Consider the following 25,028-nt stretch of genomic DNA (forward strand, 5'->3'; position numbering starts at 1 on the left):
CTCACCACCCCCCTCACCTGCCCCTGTACCCTCACCCCACTCACCACCCCCCTCACCTGCCCCTGTACCCTCACCCCCCTCACCACCCCCCTCACCTGCCCCTGTACCCTCACCCCCCTCACCACCCCACTCACCTGCCCCAGTGCCCTCACCCCCCTCACCACCCCCCTCACCTGCCCCTGTACCCTCACCCCACTCACCACCCCACTCACCTGCCCCAGTGCCCTCACCCCCCTCACCACCCCCCTCACCTGCCCCTGTACCCTCACCCCACTCACCACCCCACTCACCTGCCCCAGTGCCCTCACCCCACTCACCACCCCCCTCACCTGCCCCTGTACCCTCACCCCCCTCACCACCCCCCTCACCTGCCCCTGTACCCTCACCCCCCTCACCACCCCACTCACCTGCCCCAGTGCCCTCACCCCCCTCACCACCCCCCTCACCTGCCCCTGTACCCTCACCCCCCTCACCACCCCCCTCACCTGCCCCTGTACCCTCACCCCACTCACCACCCCGCTCACCTGCCCCTGTACCCTCACCCCACTCACCACCCCACTCACCTGCCCCTGTACCCTCACCCCCCTCACCACCCCCCTCACCTGCCCCTGTACCCTCACCCCACTCACCACCCCACTCACCTGCCCCAGTGCCCTCACCCCCCTCACCACCCCGCTCACCTGCCCCTGTACCCTCATCCCACTCACCACCCCACTCACCTGCCCCTGTACCCTCACCCCCCTCACCACCCCACTCACCTGCCCCAGTGCCCTCACCCCACTCACCACCCCGCTCACCTGCCCCTGTACCCTCACCCCCCTCACCACCCCCCTCACCTGCCCCTGTACCCCCACCCCCCTCACCACCCCGCTCACCTGCCCCTGTACCCTCACCCCCCTCACCACCCCACTCACCTGCCCCAGTGCCCTCACCCCCCTCACCACCCCCCTCACCTGCCCCTGTACCCTCACCCCACTCACCACCCCGCTCACCTGCCCCTGTACCCTCACCCCCCTCACCACCCCACTCACCTGCCCCTGTACCCTCACCCCCCTCACCTGCCCCTGTACCCTCACCCCCCTCACCACCCCACTCACCTGCCCCAGTGCCCTCACCCCCCTCACCACCCCGCTCACCTGCCCCAGTACCCCCACCCCCCTCACCACCCCGCTCACCTGCCCCAGTGCGCCCCCAGGTTCTGGCCGATGCGGCTGAGCTCCCCGGCGGGGCCGTGCTCCCACAGACACGTCTCGGCCCAGTGCTCGGCAGAGCGCTCCAGCTCCGAGTCCCACACCTACACCACACACACATCACACGTGCATCACACACACAGGCATCACATCACACACGCGTCACATCACACACACACGCGTCACATCACACACACACGTGCACCACACACACAGGCATCACACCACACACACACACACGCGTCACACGCATCACATCACACACACACATCACGTGGATCACACACACGTTACACGCATCACATCACACACACACGCGTCACATCACACACACACGCATCACATCACACACGCATCACATCACACACACAGGCATCACATCACACACACATCACACACACGCATCACATCACACACACACACGCATCACACACACGTCACACGCATCACACGCATCACATCACACACGCATCACACCACACACACATCACATCACACACGCATCACATCACACACACACGCATCACACCACACACGCGTCACATCACACACACACGCATCACATCACACACGCATCACATCACACACACATACGCATCACATCACACACACACACGCATCACATCACACACACACACGCATCACACACACGTCACACGCATCACACGCATCACATCACGCACGCATCACACCACACACACATCACATCACACACACGCGCATCACATCACACACGCATCACATCACACACACACGCATCACACGCATCGCACACACGCGCGCATCATAAACACATGCATCACATACGCACCACACACACGCCCCACACACACGCCCCACACACACGCCCCACACACACGCCCCACATACACACCACACACACCACATACATGCACCACATACACGCACCGCGCACACACCACACGCACCACGTCACGGGACAGACCCAGGTACCACAGGTCGACTGAGATGACTGGCCAATGCACCACCTGTGCTCCTTCCTGTGCCAAATTGCTGCGTTTTAGCCACCCGGCGCTCCGCTCGTTGTTGTGAGCGTTGCTCCTCCGCCCTCCGTTGTTGTTGGAGGGCGACTGCCTCCAACTGCCCAGCAGCGTCATTCACGAGCCTCCTCCACAGAGGCCGATCTTGACACCGCTAGTACCAGTCATTGGCAAGTCCACTCAGCTCCACGTCCTCCTGTACCCACATCACTCCATCTCTTATCTAGCCTGTTGAGCCCCCTCTATCCGGCCGAACAAAAGCTGTTTAGGCATGCGGTGGCTGGGCATGCGGGCTCCATGACCCAGCCAACGCAGCCTTGCATGCCGGAGGAGTTCACCGATGGGACTTTGTCCAGATCTTTCAAGGCTCTGTGAGCTCCACACACAATCCAGGCTGATTATACCCAGGAAAGATGTTACTTTAGAATGTACAACTCCTCCTCCCCCACCACCCCCAATAGCAAATATAAAGATGCCCCGTATAGCCTTAACAGAATGTTGGGGCAAGTGCTATTAGCGAGCACCTATGAAGGCCGACACGGCACACGAGGGGTTGGGTGGCCAACACCACGCCCGGCCGCCTTTATCTCCCTAGTATCGATGTTTCACCGCACCAGGTACTCATTTGAGGCTGAGTCGCCCTAGGGGAGGCCCAAGACCGTTTCAGATAATCGTCACCGGTGTTGGCCGTGAGCGGGAATCCAACCCGGGTCGCCGGGTCCGTAGCGCAGCGCGCTAACCGCTACACCACCGCTCCCCACTACGCACACCTCTACTCCACACACACCCATCAAGGAGGCCGTTGTAGGAGGGGAAAGGGGGGTGGGTCAATCAATGAAGGTCAGGTCAAGGTCAAACCTCCACCCCCCCCCCCCCCCCTCATTCTATTTTATTTGACCAGGCGATATCATCTCAAACGACAGCTCAACGAAGTGGCTCATTTATCATCGCGTGGAAATGTGTAGCATATTCTTAGGTTTTTTCGGTAAAGTCACGTAGGTAAAAAAATCTAGCTGTGACGGTTCCACCTGATGACGAAACGTCGTGATTTTTTTTTAATCCTATTATTACTTTTATTAATTTTAATTTTTTTACCTACGTGACTTTACCGAAAAAACCTAAGATTATTAATCCTTGCAGTCACGAAAGCTTCAAATCTAGAAATATATAGCAGCCAAATACAGTAACTCTAAACGCCTGTGGTGTCGATTCTAAAGGCGGAGGGGGGGCGAGAAATCGGAGGACCCGTTGAAAAATCCAGCGACCACGGTGAGAGAGAGAAACACCACAAACTCCAAATATACAGCAGCAGGCGTCAGGGTCTGGATCGAACCCACGACCTCCTGCACACCAGGCGAGGTAGTTAACATCTCACCACGGAGAGAGAGAGAGACACGCAAACTCCAAGTATACAGCAGGCGTCAGGGTCTGGATCGAACCCACGACCTCCTGCACACCAGGCGAGGTAGTTAACATCTCCTAGCCACCGCGATGATGATGAGATAGAGAGACACGCAAACTCCAAATACACAGCAGCAGGCGTCAGGGTCGGGATCAAACCCACGACCTCCTGTATACCAGGCGAGGCAGTTAACATCTCCTAGCCACCGTGATGATGAGAGAGAGAGAGACACGCAAACTCCAAATATACAGCAGCAGGCGTCAGGGTCGGGATCGAACCCACGACCTCCTGTATACCAGGCGAGGTAGTTAACATCTCCTAGCCACCGTGGTGATGATGAGAGAGAGAGACACGCAGACTCCAAATATACAGCAGCAGGCGTCAGGGTCGGGATCGAACCCACGACCTCCTGTATACCAGGCGAGGTAGTTAACATCTCCTAGCCACCGTGATGATGATGAGAGAGAGAGAGACACGCAAACTCCAAATATACAGCAGCAGGCGTCAGGGTCGGGATCGAACCCACGACCTCCTGTATACCAGGCGAGGTAGTTAACATCTCCTAGCCACCGCGATGATGATGAGAGATAGAGACACGCAAACTCCAAATCTACAGCAGGTGTCAGGGTCGGGATCGAACCCACGACCTCCTGTAGACCAGGCGAGGTAGTTAACATCTTACCACAATGAGAGAGAAACACCGCAAACTCCAAATATACAGCAGCAGTTGTCAGGGTCGGGATCGAACCCACGACCTCCTGTAGACCAGGCGAGGTAGTTAACATCTTACCACAATGAGAGAGAAACACCGCAAACTCCAAATATACAGCAGCAGGCGTCAGGGTCGGGATCGAACCCACGACCTCTTGTATACCAGGCGAGGCAGTTAACATTTGCTGGCCACTCACCAGGTACTCCATGTTCGAGGCCGATGGGGACACCTGGCCCCGGAGTTTGTTGTGGAGGTCCAGGATGACGGCCTTGTCGCTTTCTGAGATGGCTCTGCGCAGCCTCCTCGTGCTGCTGCCGCTGTAGTTGCCACTGTTGTAGTTGTTGTTGTAGTTGCCACTATTGTAGTTGTTGCTGTTGTAGTTGTTGCTGCTGTAGTTGCTGCTGCTGGAGTTGTTTCCGCTGTTGTTGCTGTTGCGCTTGCTGCTGCTGTAGTTGTTGCTGCTGCTGTAGTTGTTGCTGCTGTTGTTGCTGTTGCTGCTGCTGTTGCTGTAGTTGTTGTTGCTGCTGTAGTTGTTGCTGCTGTAGTTGTTGCTGCTGTTGTTGCTGTTGCTGCTGCTGTAATTGCTGCTACTGTAGTTGTTGCTGCTGTTGTTGTTGTTGCTGCTGCTGTAGTTGCTGCTGTTGTTGTTGTTGCTGCTGCTGTTGTTGTTACTGCTGCTGTAGTTGTTGTTGCTGCTGTTGTTGTTGTTGCTGCTGCTGTTGTTGTTGTTGCTGCTGCTACTGCTCCCCTGAGCATCCGCGCCGTGTCGGGTCATCAAGGTCTCCCACTCGGGCGAGATGGAAGCCAAGGAGGAGGAGGACAATGAGGAGGATGAGGAGGATGAGGAGGAGGCGGCGAGGGTGATGAGGGCAGCTAGGGGCAGCCAGGCCATGGTGGGGCTCACGGCGCTCGGAGCGACCCGAGGACTCAAGGAAGTCAGCGGAGACGGGTTCACGATGGAGGCCATGCGGACTGCCAGTGGTGCCTGCGCGCGTGTGTGTTGGGGGGGGTAAGATGAAGAGGAGAGGTAAGACGAGGGTGAGAAAGTAATCATTCATGATGAGTGCTGGGTGTTTTTTTTTTCCTCCATAGAGCACCCTCTATGCGGGGACTGGGAGCGGCGCACCACGTGACCGGCGTCTCATCTCGAACATTCCACATTCCGAGGGGCACCCCCAGTGGCAGCTAAACCTTCAAGCACATCGCGCTTGGGTCAGGGAGTGGGGGTAGGGGGGTTTTAGCAACGCTGGATGCAACCATTCATCCCACCCCTCCCGCCCACCTTTCCCCCCACCACTCATCCGCCTCCCTCCACCCCTCCATCCTCTCCTTTACTCTGGCGATTCTAAACTAAACAACTTTTATTTTATTTGTACCAGGTAGGGGCCCCACTGAGCTATGTAGCTCTTTTTCAGAAGCGACCTGGCGATCACAAATGGATGGCTAAACGAAGTGGGCTCATCATCATCATCGCGTGGAAAACTTCTAGCTGCCAAATACTCTCGAAACGCGTGACGTTGATTCTAAATGTAGAGAGGGAGGGGGGGGAAACGGAGAACAGGGAAAAAAGTCCACGCGACCACGGTGAGAGAGAAAGACACACAAACTCCAAACATACAACAGGGGTCTGGATCGAACCCACGGCCACCTGTACACCAGGCGAGGTAGTTCACATCTCACCACGGAGAGAGAGAGACACACAAACTCCAAATATACAACAGGGTCGGCATGGAACCCACGGCCACCTGTACACCAGGCGAGGTAGTTCACATCTCACCACGGAGAGAGAGACACACAAACTCCAAATATACAACAGGGTCGGGATGGAACCCACGGCCACCTGTACACCAGGCGAGGTAGTTCACATCTCACCACGGAGAGAGAGACACAAACTCCAAATATACAACAGGGTCGGGATGGAACCCACGACCACCTGTACACCAAGCGAGGTAGTTCACATCTCACCACGGAGAGAGAGACACACAAACTCCAAATATACAACAGGGTCGGGATGGAACCCACGACCACCTGTACACCAGGCGAGGTAGTTCACATCTCACCACAGAGAGAGACACACAAACTCCAAATATACAACAGGGTCGGGATAGAACCCACGGCCACCTGTCCACCAGGCGAGGTAGTTAACATCTCCTCGCCACGGAGAGAGAGAGACACACAAACTCCAAATATACAACAGGGTCGGGATGGAACCCACGGCCACCTGTACACCAGGCGAGGTAGTTCACATCTCACCACGGAGAGAGAGACACACAAACTCCAAATATACAACAGGGTCGGGATGGAACCCACGGCCACCTGTACACCAGGCGAGGTAGTTCACATCTCACCACGGAGAGAGACACACAAACTCCAAATATACAACAGGGTCGAGATGGAACCCACGGCCACCTGTACACCAGGCGAGGTAGTTCACATCTCACCACGGAGAGACACACACAAACTCCAAATATACAACAGGGTCGGGATAGAACCCACGGCCACCTGTCCACCAGGCGAGGTAGTTAACATCTCCTCGCCACGGAGAGAGAGACACAAACTCCAAATATACAACAGGGTCGGGATGGAACCCACGGCCACCTGTACACCAGGCGAGGTAGTTCACATCTCCTAGCCACCGTGGCGTCCCTGCGTGGCCCGATGTGACTCACCACCTGACCTTGTCTTCCATAACAGAGGTTAGATCGCAATCCATACAAAAGTGTATCTTTTATTTTTACGCTTTATCTAACCCAGAAACCCGGGTTTAACGACGCATTTAAATTCGCGTGACCTAACCGGAAACCTCTATTTACTACTTTGATGAGCCAAGAATGTCTGTGTGTCCCGCGCGTGACGTCACTCCACGTCGACCAGCCCCCCTCATTAAGTCATGAACAGGTGACGTCACTCCACATGGACCCACCCGCCCTCGTTAATAATCATGAGCAGGTGACGTCACTCCACATCGAACAGCCCCCCTCATTAATAATCATGAATAGGTGACGTCCTCCAAATGAACACCCCCCCCCCACCATGAATATTAATTAGCGGGTGACGTCACTCCACATGGGGGGGGGGGCGAGTCGCCCCCTACCCCCTCCTCAGCGTCAACTCGCAACTATCACTACAAAGGCAGAACCCTCACGTCACGTGATCTCCGTCACGCTACTGAGACATCAGAGTAAAAAGGACGTCGTGATGAACAAGGGATTATAACCTTCAAATGAAATAGCTCTGTGTCACCGCGGCCTTACAAATTGCGCACGAATTGATGCGATGAATATATCACGTCGCGGTCTGATTTCCGCTTGCAAGTTTCACATTTACTGCAACGCACCCTGGGTCCTTGGACGGGCAAGAGGCGAGTTGAAGATAGCAGTGGTCGCGAAAGCCTCCTCCTCCTCGACTGCGTCGTGCAGTCACCTACGGGGAGATGAGGGAGATTCTGGGGGAGATGAGAGAGACACGGGGAGGTGAGGGAGACACGGGGAGATGAGGGCGATTCTGGGGTAGATGAGACACGGGGAGGTGAGGGAGATTCTGGGGGAGGTGAGGGAGACACGGGGAGATGAAGGAGACACGGGGAGATGAGGGAGATTCTGGGGTAGATGAGACACGGGGAGGTGAGGGAGATTATGGGGGAGATGAGAGAGATACGGGGAGATGAGAGAGACACGGGGAGATGAGGGAGATTCTGGGGGAGATGAGAGAGACACGGGGAGGTGAGGGAGATTATTGGGGAGATGACGGAGACTGGGAGTTGAGGGAGCCACGGGGAGATTCTGGGAGATTCTGGGAGACGAGGGAGACACGGGGAGACACGGAGAGATGAAGGAGATGAGGGAGACACTGGGAGATGAAGGAGACTGGGAGTTGAGGGAGCCACGGGGGGATTCTGGGAGATGAGGGAGACACAGGGAGACACGGGGAGACAAGGGGAGATGAGGGAGACACGGGGAGATGAGGGAGACACGGGGAGATGAGGGAGACTAGGAGTTGAGGGAGACACGGGGAGATTCTGGGAGATTCTGGGAGATGAGGGAGACACGGGGAGACACGGGGAGATGAGGGAGACACGGGGGAATTCTGGGAGATGAGGGAGACACTGGGAGATGAGGGAGACACGGAGAGGTGAGGGAGACACGGGGAGATAAGGGAGACACGGGGAGATGAGGGGAGATGAAGGAGACACGGGGAGATGAGGGAGACGACGGGAGATGAGGGAGACGAGGGGAGATGAGGAGGAGATATCGGTGGAGGGAGACTGCTAGTATCCTGAACGAGGAGGGAACACCACAGGCGGGACTGCCCAATGTCAAACCTATCAGAGTGAAATGGGAGGAGATGTGGAGGGGAGATGAAGGGCCACACAGACAGACAGAGGGAGAGAGGGGGAGGGAGGGAGACTGGGCGAGGCGACCTGGGCCCTGGGGTCACGTGAGTCCCCTGGAGGACGAGGCGGGGTTCGCGCCCTCCCAGGGGTCGGAGACAGTGGGCAGCACACCCCGTGGGCCCCCAGCGCCCTGTGAGTCCCAGCATATACCCCCTGCCCTTCTCTCCCCCCCCCTGCCCTTCTCTCCCTCCTCCCCTGCCCTTCTCTCCCTCCTCCCCTGCCCTTCTCTCCCTCCTCCCCTGCCCTTCTCTCCCCCCTGCCCTTCTCTCTCCTCCCCCCTCCCCTGCCCTTCTCTCCCCCTCCCCTGCCCTCTGCTGCCCTCCCCCCTACTCTACCCTCCCCTGCCCTTCTCTCCCCCCTCCCCTCCCCTTCTCTCCCCCCTCCCCTTCTCTCTCCTCCCCCTCCCCTGCCCTTCTCTCCCCCCTCCCCTGCCCTTCTCTCCCTCCCCTTCTCTCCCCCCCCTACTCTACCTCCCCCTGCCCTCTGCTGCCCTCCCCCCCTACTCTACCCTCCCCCCTACTCTACCTCCCCCTGCCCTTCTCTCCCTCCTCCCCTGCCTTTCTCTCCCTCCTCCCCTGCCCTTAACCCCCCTTCTCCCCCCGCCTTTCAACCCCATCCTCCCCTGCCCTCCTCCCCTGCCCTCCTCCCATGCCCTGCCCCGTCGTACCGGACCGCCGGAGGCCGCGTGCAGCTCCCCGCGTGGTGCGGGCAGCGGAGTCGGAGCCGCGGGCCGGGATGGCGGGGAGGAAGGGCGTTGTGGGAGGGGGGGTGGGAGTCGCGATTCCCAGCGCCCGTGTCTCCGTCTCGTCTCTCTCTCTCTCGTGCCTCCCTCCTCCCTCCTTCGCTCTCGTCTCACGGACGAAGCCAAGAAATGCGGCTCGCTCCTACGCGCTCCCAGCTCCTCCTCCTCCTCCCGTTCTCCTCCCTCCCTCCCTCCCGTCTCCAGTTCTCTCCCCCCCCCACCACCTCATTCTCGCTCCCACCTCCCTCACTCCCCCCTCACTCCCCCTCATTCTCCCCCCCCCCTCACTCCCCCCCCCCTCACGCCCCCTCATTCTCCCCCCCCCACTCCCCCTCATTCTCCCCCCCCCCACTCCCCCTCATTCTCCCCTCTCACCCCCCCCTCACTCCCCCCTCACTCCTCCCCCCTCACCCCCCCTCCCCCCTCACTCCCCCTAATTCTCCCCCCTCACTCCCCCGCCATTATCCCCCCTCACTCCCCACCCCCTCACTCCCCCCCCTCACTCCCCCCCTCACCCCCCCCCCCTCACTCCCCCCGCACTCCCCAGTTCTCTCCCCTGCCCGCTCGCTCTCCCCCATTCTCTCTCCCGCAGCCCCCGTGGGGTTAAGAATGATGGGCGGAGCTGACTCGTTCATTCTCTCTTTTTTTTTCTTTTTACGATCAGAGGAAACAAGAAGATGATCGGTGTCGTCGGCACTTTGCTTCGTTCATCGTTTAGTTTTTTTTGTTTTTTTTTCAATGTTTTGCTTCATGTGCCCCCCCCCTGTTTAAATGAAATATTTCACAAAATATTTCACGCTCTGCTCGCCTCCTTCTTACCCCTTCCCTCTCTCTGTACCCCCTCTCTCTACCCCCTCTCTCTCTCTCTACCCCCCCCTCTCTCTGTACCCCCTCTCTCTACCCCCTCTCTCTCTCTACCCCCCCCCCCCTCTCTCTGTACCCCCTCTCTCTACCCCCTCTCTCTCTCTACCCCCCCCCCTCTCTCTACCCCCCCCCTCTCTTTCTACCCCCCCCCCTCTCTCTGTACCCCCTCTCTCTACCCCCTCTCTCTCTCTACCCTCCCCCCTCTCTCTGTACCCCCTCTCTCTACCCCCTCTCTCTCTCTACCCCCCCCCCCTCTCTCTACCCCCCCCCCTCTCTTTCTACCCCCCCCCTCTCTCTGTACCCCCTCTCTCTACCCCCTCTCTCTCTCTACCCCCCCCCCCTCTCTCTACCCCCCCCCTCTCTTTCTACCCCCCCCCCCCCCACCACCTCTCTCTACCCCCTCTCTCTCTCTACCCCCCCCCCCCTCTCTCTGTACCCCCTCTCTCTACCCCCTCTCTCTCTCTACCCCCCCCCCTCTCTCTGTACCCCCTCTCTCTACCCCCTCTCTCTCTCTACCCCCCCCCCCCTCTCTCTGTACCCCCTCTCTCTACCCCCTCTCTCTCTCTCTCTACCCCCTCTCTCCCTACTCTATGTCCATGTTCTTCCCTCCAACTCCTCATATTCCATCTCCATCTCCTCCACCTCTTCCATCTCCTCCACCATCTCCATCTCGTCCACCACCTCCTCCATCTCCTCCTCCCTGGCTCTTTCTCCTCCTGCCTTTCCTCTCCACCCCCCCCTCCCTCCCTCCTGGGGAAGTTAAAACTCCGAGAGTTTTCTGGGCAAAGGGACAAAAGGGATTTGTTTGCGCACAGCGGCAGCGCCAACCACGCACCCGCGGTGTGACCTCGAGCCGCAACCACAACCACAGCACCAACACAGACACAACACCGACAACACAGACACGGCACCGACACAGACAACCGACACAGACACCCACGCGGTGCGGACACGACCATGTAGACACGTACACGCGGCCTGAGCGACACACAAAGGCGCGCATTGTACGCGCAGAGAACTCGGACCCTCAAAGGCCCTCTTGAACGAGTTCAGGTACAGACACAGCCCAACGATTACAGACAAACGTACAAACACAGACCACAGCAACAACACAATCGCAGGCAAGCCACAAGCATAGCCACAAACACAAAGATCCCCCGTGTAGCCTTAACACACTGTTGGGGCAAGTGCTGTTAGCGAGTAGCACCTATGAAGGCCGGCATGGCACACGAGGGGGTGGGTCTCCCCAGTTGGCGAATGTTTACGCACCACACCAGGTACTGTACTCATTTGAGGCTAAGTCGGCCTAGGGGAGGCCCAGAACCGGTTCAGGAATTCGTCAATGGTGTCGGCCGCGAGCGGGTTCGCAGCGCAGTGAGTCACTAAGTGGGGGGGTGCGACGTTGCCTCGGTACTTGTGCCAGGCTAGGTGCGCTTTGAGGGCACGTGCAGTATGGGAGGCTCACCGGCTGGGTCAGGGGGCAGACCCCGGTTCTTATTTTGTAAGGCATTTGAAAGGCGACGGGCGCGTGTATTTTAAATCTGCGTGTGTGTGATGAGTTTGGTGAAGCCATCCGGGTTGCCAGACGGGGTCAGGTTTTTCCCCTCTCCAAAGGCTCGCGTGGGGCAATGATCGGTAATGATAGTGGCAGAAGGCACTTCACACTGAGACACGCGGACTCACATAGAGAATCACGGACTCACACGGAGACCCATAGACTCGCACAGAGACCCATAGACTCACATAGAGAATCACAGACTCACGTAAAATCCGACTTATCTACAGAGACCCATAGACTCACACAGAGACGTATAGACTCACACAGAGACCAATAGACTTACACATAGACACATCGCACAGAGACCCAAAGACTCGCACAGAGACCCATACACTCACACAGAGACGCATAGAATCACACAGAGACCGATAGACTCACACACAGACCCGCAGACACATCGCACCGAGACCTATAGACTCGCACAGAGACCCAAAGACTCACACAGAGACACATAGACTCACACAGAGACCCAAAGACTCACACAGAGACACATAGACTCACACAGAGACACATACACTCACACAGAGACCCATAGACTCACACACAGACCCATAGACTCACACAGAGACCCATAGACTCACACACAGACACATCGCACAGAGACTCAAAGACTCACACACAGACCCATAGACACATCGCACAGAGACCTATAGACTCACACAGAGACCCAAAGACTCACACAGAGACACATAGACTCTCCCAGAGACCCATAGACTCACACACAGACCCATAGACTCACACAGAGACCCATAGACTCACACACAGACACATCGCACAGAGACTCAAAGACTCACACACAGACCCATAGACACATCGCACAGAGACCCAAAGACTCACACAGAGACCCATAGACTCACACCGAGACCCAAAGACTCACACCGAGACCTATAGACTCACACAGAGATCTATAGACTCACACCGAGACCCAAAGACTCACACCGAGACCTATAGACTCTCACAGAGACCTATAGACTCACACAGAGACCCATAGACTCACACACAGACCCATAGACTCACACACAGACCCATACACTCACACACAGAGACCCATCGACTCACACACAGAGACCCATAGACTCACACATAGACCCATAGACTCACACACAGACACATCGCACAGAGACTCAAAGACTCACACACAGACCCATAGACACATCGCACAGAGACCCAAAGACACATCGCACCGAGACCTATAGACTCACACAGAGACCCAAAAACTCACACAGAGACCCATAGACTCACACCGAGACCCAAAGACTCACACCGAGACCTATAGACTCACACAGAGACCTATAGACTCACACCGAGACCCAAAGACTCACACCGAGACCTATAGACTCTCACAGAGACCTATAGACTCACACAGAGACCCATAGACTCACACACAGAGACCCATAGACTCACACACAGACCCATACACTCACACACAGAGACCCATCGACTCACACACAGAGACCCATAGACTCACACACAGACCCATACACTCACACACAGAGACCCATAGACTCACACACAGACCCATAGACTCACACACAGACCCATAGACTCACACACAGAGACCCATAGACTCACACACAGACCCATACACTCACACACAGAGACCCATAGACTCACACACAGACCCATAGACTCACACACACACATTACACAACACAGTAATGACGTACACTTCACCGCAGTCACAACAAAGCGTTCGGTCTCCCCAATTCCTGCTCGTGTGGGAGTGGACTGCGCCGGCCACGTGTCGCCGCAGCAGCCAGCGGCCTCGCGAGTGTTGCGAGATGGAGAGAGAATTCTAGATTTGAAGCTTTCGTGACTGCGAGGATTCATACTCTTAGGTGTTTTTTTCGGTAAAGTCACGTAGGTAAAAAAATAAATAATAAAATTTATAGAAATAATAATAGAAATAACATAATAAATCACAGTGATTTTTTAAATTAAAAAGCAGTTACTTATTATTTTATTTAACTAATTATTTATATAATTTTATTTATTTTTATTTTATAAATTAAACATCACAGTGATTTATTATTTTATTTCTATTATTTTTATTAGTTATTTTTATTTTATGAATTAAAAATCACTGTGATTTATTATTTTATTTCTATAAATATTCCTATTATTATTTATTTTTATTTCATAAATTAAAAATAACAGTGATTTATTATTTTATTTCTATTATTATTTCTATAATTTTTATTAGTTTTTTTTATTTTATAAATTAAAAATCACTGTGATTTATTATTTTATTTCTATTTTTATTTCTATTATTTTTATTATTATTTATTATTTATTTTTTTACCTACGTGACTTTACCGGAAAAAACCTACGAGTACGGAGAGAGAAGCCAGGCAGAGCGCCCTTCGTTGGATCTTCGCCAAGAGCCTTTGCCAGGATCACCGTGGGGTGATGTGCGTGTTGAATTTCTTTCGCGCCGTAAGTAGGCAAACGCGCTTATCGGAGGTGAGGTCTTGCAGAGACCCCCCCCCCCGCCCCCCCTTAGGGGCCGTCCATAAATGACGTCACGCACCTAGAGGGGGGGGGGGTCAGATTTTTGTGACGATGTGTGACGAGGGGGGGGGTGTTTGAGAAATGTGACGTCACATCCAAAATGCGCAGCTTTAAATAAATATAGTGTTGTTATAACAACAATGACAACACTAATTGCTATAACAACACTCCTACAACATCAGAGTGCAGCGCCACATTAAATACGCACTACAATGACAATAGTTTAAAGCGATTTGAAGCATATTTTATTTTCAAACATGGAAATATGTTTTTGGGGGGGTGGGGGCAGAGCTTTGTGACGTCATATTTGAGGGGGGGGGGTCTGACTTTTTGTGACGCCGTGTGACGAGGGGGGGGGCGGTCAAAAATCGTCCAAAATCGCGTGACGTCATTTATGGACGGCCCCTTACCCTTTATTCGGAGCCCTGGCCGATGTCTACAGAGCTCAGAATAGGAATCCCTCCCTGCCTTAGAACCCCAAACGGAGAGCGTCAGTGTGTGTTGTATTTATGTGAACCTCTTTCACACCGTACGCAGTCAACCGTGATAATTGGAGGTACGGGCATCATGCATCTCACCGCCGGCGACTCGATATCTTTCCCATGTGCATGGGTGGTGACCGACTACTGACTGTTTGCCCACTGTGCCAACTTGCTGCGTTTTATCCGCCCGGCAATCCGCTCATTGTTGTGAGCGTCGCTCCTCGATCATCCGCTGTTTGCTGGAGGGCAGCCGCCTCGAACTGCCCCAAAGTAGCGGCCTTCACGAGCCGGTAGCAGTCATGGGCACCGCGCACACACCACACGCACCACGTCACGGGACAGACCCAGGTACCACAGGTCGACTGAGATGACTGGCCAATGCACCACCTGTGCTCCTTCCTGTGCCAAATTGCTGCGTTTTAGTCACCCGGCGCTCCGCTCGTTGTTGTGAGCGTTGCTCCTCTGCCCTCCGTTGTTGTTGGAGGGCGACTGCCTCCAACTGCCCAGCAGCGTCATTCACGAGCCTCCTCCACAGAGGTCGATCTTGACACCGCTAGTACCAGTCATCGGCAATTCCACTCAGCTCCACATCCTCCTGTACCGCATCACTCCATCCCCTGCCGTGTCCGCTTGGTGCCCTCAATCCGGCCAAGTAGAAGCTGCTTAGGCATGCGGTGGCTGGGCATGCGGTGGGCTACATGGCACAGCCAACGCAGCCTCCTCGCCTGCCAAGAGGCGTTCACAGATGGGACCGTGTCCAGATCTTTCCAGGATCGGCGAGCTCCTCAGAATGTATTAATTCTAGATTTGAAGCTTTCGTGACTGCAAGGATTCATATTCTTAGGGTTTTTTCGGTAAAGTCACGTAGGTAAAAAAATTAAAATTAATAAAAGTGAAATTAAAATAAATAAAAAATCACGACGTTTCGGAGGCAACACAAGCTTCCGTCTTCAGGTGGAACCGTCACAGCACGATTGCTGTATCAATACAGCTATCGATACAGCTATCGTGCTGTGACGGTTCCACCTGAAGCTTGTGTGTTCCACCTGAAGACGGAAGCTTGTGTGGCCTCCGCAACGTCGTGATTTTTAATTTATTTTATATTTTACTTTTATTAATTTTAATTTTTTTACCTACGTGACTTTACCGAAAAAACCTAAGAATATCCTCCGAATGTGTTCTGTTTTCACCCAAGTCTGTGCTTAAGCGGTCCAAGAGGTGCAGCAGATGTCCATGCTTGGACCCAGCATGCGCCCAAGCCACTGTGCGCGTGTTCTGTTACAGTCTTGACAGATTTCAGACGCTGTCTTTCCGACAGACCTGTTCTTCACCTCAAGTTCATTTATTAGGTATAGCCCTGTGAGCCATTCGGCTCTTGAATCGGGTGCAACCGCAACAAACAAAAAAACAAAAACATGAACAAGAAAACATCTTAAAGTGAATATGTGACTGAATTATTTTATGTTTTATTTGTATTATTGTATTATTTCCCTTATACGTGACTTTACCGAAAGAACCAAAAAGATGAGTCTTGACAGAGCAGCGTGTCGGTGATTCCTAGCCCATGGGGGTCGCACAGATGTCCAGCAAGCCTCCTACCGTTCGCTTGTTGAGCTGATCTGACTCACGCCTTCCGACCGCTCCCAGGCAAGTGCCGGGCATCGTCAGCCACGTGGCTATGAGTCACCTCAACCACCGTTTTGTATCCCGAGGGGGGGGGGGGGTGGTGGTGGTGAGGCTCCACTTTTGAGCCAACTCGTGAGATAAGAGACTTAGAACTTTCGTGACTGCAGGAATTCATATTCTTGGTTCTTTCGGTAAAGTCACGTAGATAGAAATTAAAAAAAAATAAAAAAAATTAAGACCGCTTGTGTTGCGATCGAAACGTCGTGGGTTTTTTGCTTTTATTATTTTCTATTTATTTTAAATTTTCTTTTCTATCTACGTGACTTTACCGAAAGAACCAAGAATATGAGGTAGGTTCGTGAGAGGGGATCGGGTTCTCGCCGGACGTACCTGTTGGGTCCTCTTGGTTGCTGGGAGCAATGCGGGACCGCCACGAATCGAAACATGAACTCGATTTAAAGCTTTCGTGACTTCAGGGATTCATCTTCTTGGTTCTTTCGGTAAAGTCACATAGAATGGAAATAATAAAATAATAAAAAAAATAAAACATAATAAAATAATTCTCACGACGTTTCGGCCACAACGCAAGTAGCCGTCCTCAGGTGGAGAACAATTCTGCAAATTATTTTGTCAAGGCGCTCTTCGCCCCTCCATCCCAGCTTAAATAGTCGCCCCAAGCTTGGGGCTTGTCATTCAGACTCTGTCTCCTCGACAGACCTGTTCTTTTTTCCATTCTACGTGACTTTACCGAAAGAACCAAGAAGACGAAACATGATCCTCAAGCAGAAGCAGATCGGGCGGTGCTGGATATCGGCGGCTACGTTTGCAACAACAACAACAACGCGATTCTACGACATTGATCCTTAGCCGTGTGTATCGATCGTTCGATTTTAATGAGGGGGCTCCGTGTTGGCTTGGTGTGGGACTGTTGTTGTTGTTGCTTGGCTTGGCTTGCCCCAAGGCTTTGCATTTTAGTGCTGAAAAATGGACAGGATTTATTTTTTCAAGTAACTTTTCTTACCGTTTCTTTACTTTACACTCCTATCGGTTTTTGTTTGTTTGTTTGTATTGTTTGTTGTTGTTGTCACAAACTGACCCCCCCCCCAAAACTGGACATCTGTGAACAAGAGCTTCACAACTCATCGGATTCCTCCTGCCCTCTAAATAAATATGCCAAACCACCACCACTCCTCACCTCCTCGGCGATTCGAGCAGTGATTATTAGGTTTTTTCGGTAAAGTCACGTAGGTAAAAAATTCAAATTAATAAAAGTAAAATAAAAATCAAATAAAAATCACGACGTTTCGGAGGCAACACAAGCTTCCGTCTTCAGGTGGAACAGTCACAGCACGATAGCTGTATCACTTGATATTTTATTTTACTTTTATTAATTTAATTTTTTTACCTACGTAACTTTACCGAAAACACCTAAGAATATGAATACTTACAGTCACGAAAGCTTCAAATCTAGGATTCGAACAGTGATTATTTCCTGTCGAATGTCAGTAAACGCATGGGTAGTTGATGAAACAACGTTGTGAATTTGTGTTTTCGATTATTTACCTTCGAACAAATAAACCCGGCCATGTCTCGCTACCCCCCCTGCCCCCCATAAAGGGCATCTCGCACTCCACAGGGGGGTGGCGTGCACCCCAGGCTGAGAAGCCCTGGATTCGAGACCACGTCGTAACTACTGCACGGTTTTCCAAAACAAATCTCTCTAGTGTGCTACAAAGTGTGTGTGTGTGGGGGGGGGTGTTTTACGCGTGTGAATTACTAAATAAAAATTATTTTAAAGATTTACGCGTGGCCCTTAACGGTGGATGTCAGAATAACCCACGTGGCAATGTTTCTGCCGTTTGAGTTGGTGCGACAACGAATGGAATGTGCTCGTGTACGTTGAACTTCTTTCGCACCGTACGCAGCCAACCACGCTAATCGGAGGTGCAGTGTTGAGTCTATGGGTAGTGTTAGTCTATGGGTAGTGTTGAGTCTATGGGCAGTGTTGAGTCTATGGGCAGAGTTAAGTCTATGGGCAGTGTTAGTCTATGGGCTAGTGTTGAGTCTATGGGTAGTGTTGAGTCTATGGGTAGTGTTGAGTCTATGGGCAGTGTTAGTCTATGGGCAGTGTTGAGTCTATGGGTAGTGTTGAGTCTATGGGTAGTGTTAGTCTATGGGTAGTGTTAGTCTATGGGTAGTGTTAGTCTATGGGCAGTGTTAAGCCTATGGGCAGTGTTAGTCTATGGGTAGTGTTAGTCTATGGGTAGTGTTAGTCTATGGGCAGTGTTAGTCTATGGGCAGTGTTAGTCTATGCGCAGTGTTAGTTTATGGGTAGAATTAGTCTATGGGTAGTGTTGAGTCTATGGGCAGTGTTAGTTTATGGGTAGTGTTAGTCTATGGGTAGTGTTAGTCTATGGGCAGTGTTAGTTTATGGGTAGAATTAGTCTATGGGTAGTGTTAGTCTATGGGCAGTGTTAGTTTATGGGTAGAATTAGTCTATGGGTAGTGTTGAGTCTATGGGCAGTGTTAGTCTATGGGTAGTGTTAGTCTATGGGCAGTGTTAGTTTATGGGTAGAATTAGTCTATGGGTAGTGTTGAGTCTATGGGCAGTGTTAGTTTATGGGTAGTGTTAGTCTATGGGCAGTGTTAGTTTATGGGTAGAATTAGTCTATGGGTAGTGTTAGTCTATGGGCAGTGTTAGTCTATGGGCAGTGTTAGTTTATGGGTAGAATTAGTCTATGGGTAGTGTTAGTTTATGGGAAGTGTTAGTTTATGGGCTGTATTAGTCTATGGGCAGTGTTAGTATATTGGGCAGTGTTAGTATATGGGCAATGTTAGTCTATGGGTAGTGTTGAGTCTATGGGTAGTGTTAGTCTATGGGCAGTGTTGAGTCTATGGGTAGTGTTTAGTCTATGGGCAGTGTTAGTCTATGGGCAGTGTTTATCTATGGGTAGTGTTGAGTCTATGGGCAGTGTTAGTCTATGGGCAGTGTTAGTCTATGGGCAGTGTTAGTCTATGGGCAGTGTTTATCTATGGGTAGTGTTGAGTCTATGGGCAGTGTTGAGTCTATGGGCAGTGTTAGTCTATGGGTAGTGTTGAGTCTATGGGCAGTGTTAGTCTATGGGCAGTGTTAGTCTATGGGCAGTGTTAGTCTATGGGCAGTGTTAGTCTATGGGCAGTGTTAGTCTATGGGCAGTGTTAGTCTATGGGCAGCATGTATGTTTGTATGTTGAACTTCTTCGCTATCGGAGGTGGTAACGCAAGTCACGTGACCCTTCGGGCCCATTAGTGCGCGTTCGCTCAACGTTCACCTCTAAACTACACAACATAGTTGTTGTTGTTGTTGTTTTTACGAACATAAAATAACAATTGAATGTTCTCAGCTGTATCTTTCATTCCCTTCCATTCCTTTCGATGTCATTCCATTAGCTTAAAGTAACACTGCCGTCAAAATGTAAGATTCTGCTTACATAACAGATACCCAATAAGTTCAAACTAACCCCTTGGTATAAAAAAAAAACCACAGCAGTGTCATAAATAGACCCTCAGTTGCTTACATGGAGTGTGTACATCATAGCACATTCCCAGGCCCTCTTAATGACTTTATTTAGAAAAGCCACTTCCTGTTGTTTGATGTTAGCCTACCCCAACTACGGAATCATCTTCCACGTTGTGGTGAAAGCAGCTGACAATCGTTCACCAATCCCGCTGCGTTCCAGAGAACCATACTTTGCTCCATACTACATTAAACTATAAACATTTTTTTAAATATTTTACCAGGTAAGGCCCACTGAGCTATATGGATGGCTCTTTGTCAGACGCGATCTGGCCACAAATGATCGCTATTCTTAAATTTCGATTTAAAGCTTTCGTGACTGCAGGGATTCATCTTCTTGGTTCTTTCGATAAAGTCACGTAGAAGGGAAATAATAAAATAATAAAAATAAAACATAATAAAATACAATTCTCACGACGTTTCGGCCACAACGCAAGCAGCCGTCCTCAGGTGAAGACCAGGTCTGTCGGAAAGACTTCAGACGCTGTCTTTCCGACAGTCACCTGAGGACGGCTGCTTGCGTTGTGGCCGAAACGTCGTGAGAATTATTTTACTATGTTTTATTTTTATTATTTTGATACTTCCCTTCTACTTGACTTTACCGAAAGAACCAAGAAGATCGCTATTCTTGTCTATTTTCGATTTATGGTAGCTCAAGGAAGTGGCTTATCACGTGTAAATTCATAGCAGCCAAACACTCTAAACGCGTGATGTTGTTTTCTTAATGTGGAGGGAAAAACCGGAGGAGCCCGGAAAAAAATCCATCCGACCACGGGGAGAGACACTGCAAACTCCAAATATACAGCAGCAGGCGTCGGGATCGGGATCGAACCCACGACTTCCTGTATACCGGGCAAGGTAGTTAACATCTCCTAGCCACCGTGATGATGTAAGACACCGCAAAACTCCAAATACACAGCATGCGTCCGGCTCGGGATCATGATCGAACCCACGACCTCCTGCATACTGGGAAAGGTAGTTAACATCTCCTAGCCACCGTGATGATGAGAGAGAGAGAGAGAGACACCGCAAACTCCAAATACACAGCAGGCGTCAGGGTCGGAATCAAACCCATGACCCCCTGTATACCGGGCGAGGTAGTTAACATCTCCTAGCCACCGTGATGATGATGATGATCAGAGAAAGACACTGCAAATTCCAAATACACAGCAGCAGGCGTCAGGGTCGGGATCGAACCCACGACCCCCTGTACACCAGGCGAGGTAGTTAACATCTCACCACCGCAGCTCCCAACCCGTCTCGTCCAACAAACACTCCCCCACCTCTAACTCGCAACAGACGAAAACCGCGGCCAGACAAACACATTTCCCACGGCCCCAGTCACAGCAGCAACCAGTTGCCGATTTCATCTGGGGGGACTCCCGCAAGGGAATAACTTCAGCCACCTCCCCCCAAACCTTGACCCTGCCAGGAGGGGGATATAAAACGCCGGGGGCCTCCTGCGCACGCTCGAGATGCTGTTGTTGTTGTTGTTGGTGGTGAACTTCTTTCGCACCGTATACAGCCACCTGTGCTGCTCGTTGCTTTGTGTGTCCGCGTGTCCCTGGGGGGAGCGGTGGTGGAGCGGTGGTGGAGCGGTGGTGGAGCGGTGGGGGAGCGGTGGTGGAGCGGTGGGGGAGCGGTGGGGGAGCGGTGGGGGAGCGGTGGGGGAGCGGTGGTGGAGCGGTGGGGGAGCAGTGAGCGCACCGCGCTACGAGCCCGGCGACCCGAGTTCGCATTCCCGCTCGCGGCCACTACCGGTGACGATTATCTGAACCGGTCCTGGGCCTCCACTTAGGTCGACTCGGCCTCAAATGAGTGCCTGGTGCGGTGTGTAAAAACATCGCCGCTGGGGAGACAAAGGCGGCCGGGCGTGGTCCTGGCCACACACCCCCGTCATGTGCCCGTTCCGGCCTTTATTGACGCTCGCTAACAGCACTTGCCCCAACAGTCTGTTAAGGCTATACGGGGGATCTTTGTCTCCGATGACACTGGTCAACAAAAAAAAATTTCTGGCCTGGACTTTTGCAGCTGTTTTAGACTAATTTCAGGGTGTTGATTCCAAATCTGATCTCAGATTTGCTCTATCACATCTCATTTTTATACTATCGGCATACCCCATTTTAATTGATTTTACCCGAAATAAACTCTGTCACTTATGATTGCAAGTTGTTGCGAGTCAGTGACTGCTTTAGTGTTAAAATATGGTGCTGTATTTTTAGGATAGTGTGTGTATAATATAATTTTATGTAGATATCCACATTTATTTAAACAAAAAATCTTCTGCAGTTGTTATTGAAAATGCCATATTTGATATCTCAAAAACAACCGTTGGAATACCTTATGCCAGAAAAAGAGTGTGTTGACCAGTGTTATACGATAAACGTGGTGGTAATTTCCAGCCATTGGCACTACACCCACAGTGCTTGTGAGCTGCTGGTGAATGCGAGCTTGGCATGAGAGCCACAAGCCGACGAACGTCAGACTTTTTTCCGATCCTCCCCCACCACCACCACCACCAACGACGACAAAGATCCCCCGTGTAGCCTTCACAGACTGGTGGGGCAAGTGCTGTTAGCGAGTAGCACCTACGAAGGCCGGCATGGCGGCATACCAAGGGGGCGGGGTGACCAGCACCACGCCCGGCCGCCTTTGTCTCCCCGGTGGCGATGTTTTCACGTCGCGCCGGGTATTCATTTTGAGGCCGAGTGGACCTAGGGGGAGGCGCAGGACCGGTTGAGATCGTCGGCGTTGGTGGCCGTCAGCGGGAATGGAATCGCTCTTCGCTACCGACACCACCACCACCATCAGTGTTGTTGGCACTACAAAGCGTGGTGGAGGAGGTGGCGGTTGTTACACGATTTCATATTTAACTCGCTCTGTCTGTCTGTCTGTTGTTGTTGTCGTTGTTGTTGTCGTATCCTCAAATTCCTGTATCTAAATTTTAACCCACTTCCCAATGTGGTATCGACTGCAAGCTTGATATACTAATGTCATACTGATGACAATACTATATTCTATCATAAAAAATATTTTTTAACATTCTTTTTTACATGTTATGTTTCGGCTTGGGTTTAATTGTCTTACACGCTTTTGTTTAACTCACTCTGTTGTTGTTGTATCCTCAAATCATGTAACTCAATTTTAACCCACTTCCCAACGTGGTATCGACTGCAAACTTGGTATACTTATGTCATACCGATGATAATACCATATTCTATCATAAAACATAAAAAATTGATATTTTTAAACATAATTTTTTATATGTTATGTTTCGGCTTGGGTCGAATTGTCTACGCTCAACTGACGTTGGCTGTAATTGGCCACGGTCCCCGACGTTGTGGCAAGCTTCGGGGCCATTCCTGGAGTCGTGGAGTTCTTCCATTACGAGTACATTTCATAAAAGCGTGTTTTAATAAAAAGTTTTTTTTTATATTACTTATTTTTCCAGACACACACACACGCGTCAACAACCACCACCACCACCACCACAAGCGGCCACACACAGTTACAACCAAGCGCCACCCACCACCACAACCACCACGCCTCAACCCAACCAGTGACAACCGAGCCGCAGTCCGTCGACTGCACGGCAGCCGCGCAGACTTCAACCGCAAGTCGCTCCTTCCGTCCGCCGTGGTTGCTGTTTCGCATGCGGCGTCCTCGTAAAACCGCCCTCCACCACCACCACCACCCCACGATCAGTCCTGGCACTTGGCGTTCATGTCAGCCACGAGTAGCGGAGATGAGCCAGGGGGGAGCGGAGCCAATCGAGCACCAACCGAAGAGGCCCTCTCTCCCCGTGCACTCAACCCCCCCCCATTCCCTCTCACTGCCCACCGCTCTCTTTTTTTTACGATCAGTGGAAACAAGAAGATGCTCGGTTTATTCGGCACTTTGCTTCGTTCATTTCGTAAAAAAAGAAATTTGCATTTTTTTGCTTTATGTAAAACCCCCACCCCTCTCTGTGCTGAACACCACCAACACCACCACCACCACCACGTGACTTTTCTTTCGTGTTGTGCGCGGTGCATTTAGCGCCACAGCCCGTGGATTTACAGCGTTTGTTTCATTTGTGTTGCTGGTGACTTTGTGTGTTTCGTATCGGAATCGCCTCCAGTGCTGTTGCTGCTGGCGGCAATAAAAGTTGTTTAAAAGTCAAAGTCTCTCTCTCTCTGTGATGTTCCTCCCAGTCTTCCCCTCGTGCCTTCTTTTCCTTTGCCTTCCACGGTGTCTCTCGCTCTCTCGTCCCTCACACTCCTCCTCTGCACCCCCCCCCGCCACGTCTCTCTCTTCCCATGCCCTCTCGACTATCCCCCTTCTCATCTCCGTTCCCTCTCCATCGTGTTCTGTCCCTCATTTCCACATCCTCTCCTCCCCTCTTCTCGACCACTGCAGTCTCTGCAGCCCAGTGCCTCTCTCTCTTCGCCATGTAAAACAAGTATTTATTAAGCGCGCTGAAACAATCGTTCTCGGGGCGCTGTGCCGATGGAAGGGCGGAAAATAGTTTCGCCACCGAGCAAGGAGAGAAGCGGTGAGAAAGACGTCTGAAATTAACTAAAGAGAAAGCCAATAAAAGGATTTTACCATTTTTTCTGGCAAGAAAACTGAAGCCTTTTGACGAGGAATCACGTCTGCATTAACCACAATACATGCGGTCAAAATGCAAACAAAAAACACACCGATTATTATTACTTTGATAGTGCATTGTCGTTGAGCTGTACGCCTTTTGGCGTCCTCTGGTCTAGCACCAATTGAGACGAGGCTCAAAAGAAAGCGGTCTCTGGTGTGGACCAATCAGTTTCAAGGACAATGCACATATAACACATTCCTGCGGAGGGAGCTGGTAGGAACGTTGGGTTGCTCGGTCAATGGCCAGGGTCAAGCGCGGCGTGGTGTATTCCGCAAATATGCCCGACTGAGGGCGGGCACAAACCGGCGTGAGTAGGTTGAACGTTGAGTTTTATAAGGGCACCACGGGGTGACCAGCC

The 25,028-nt window shown here is 52.1% G+C and overlaps 1 protein-coding gene across 2 annotated transcripts in view; it reads right to left on the reverse strand.

Annotated features, from left to right (window-relative positions):
- LOC144949634 (cysteine-rich secretory protein LCCL domain-containing 1-like) overlaps window positions 1-9,607 on the reverse strand; it is a 31,797-nt gene extending 22,190 nt beyond the window's left edge. Inside the window, exons 1-4 of one of the 2 annotated variants that reach the window (XM_078879613.1) lie at window positions 9,366-9,567; window positions 7,643-7,728; window positions 4,502-5,290; window positions 1,176-1,294 (exon numbers count right to left, since the gene is read on the reverse strand). In XM_078879613.1, the coding sequence (XP_078735739.1) occupies window positions 1,176-1,294; window positions 4,502-5,272 (890 nt within the window). In that variant the 5' untranslated portion in view covers window positions 5,273-5,290; window positions 7,643-7,728; window positions 9,366-9,567. Of the gene's footprint in view, window positions 1-1,175; window positions 1,295-4,501; window positions 5,291-7,642; window positions 7,751-9,365 lie in introns of both variants that reach the window. The other variant, XM_078879612.1, reaches the window with a different exon arrangement.
- Between the last annotated feature and the right edge of the window lie 15,421 nt (window positions 9,608-25,028).

The sequence above is a fragment of the Lampetra fluviatilis genome, chromosome 54 (genome assembly GCF_964198595.1).
Source record: "Lampetra fluviatilis chromosome 54, kcLamFluv1.1, whole genome shotgun sequence".
NCBI classification, from domain to species: Eukaryota; Metazoa; Chordata; class Hyperoartia; order Petromyzontiformes; family Petromyzontidae; genus Lampetra; species Lampetra fluviatilis.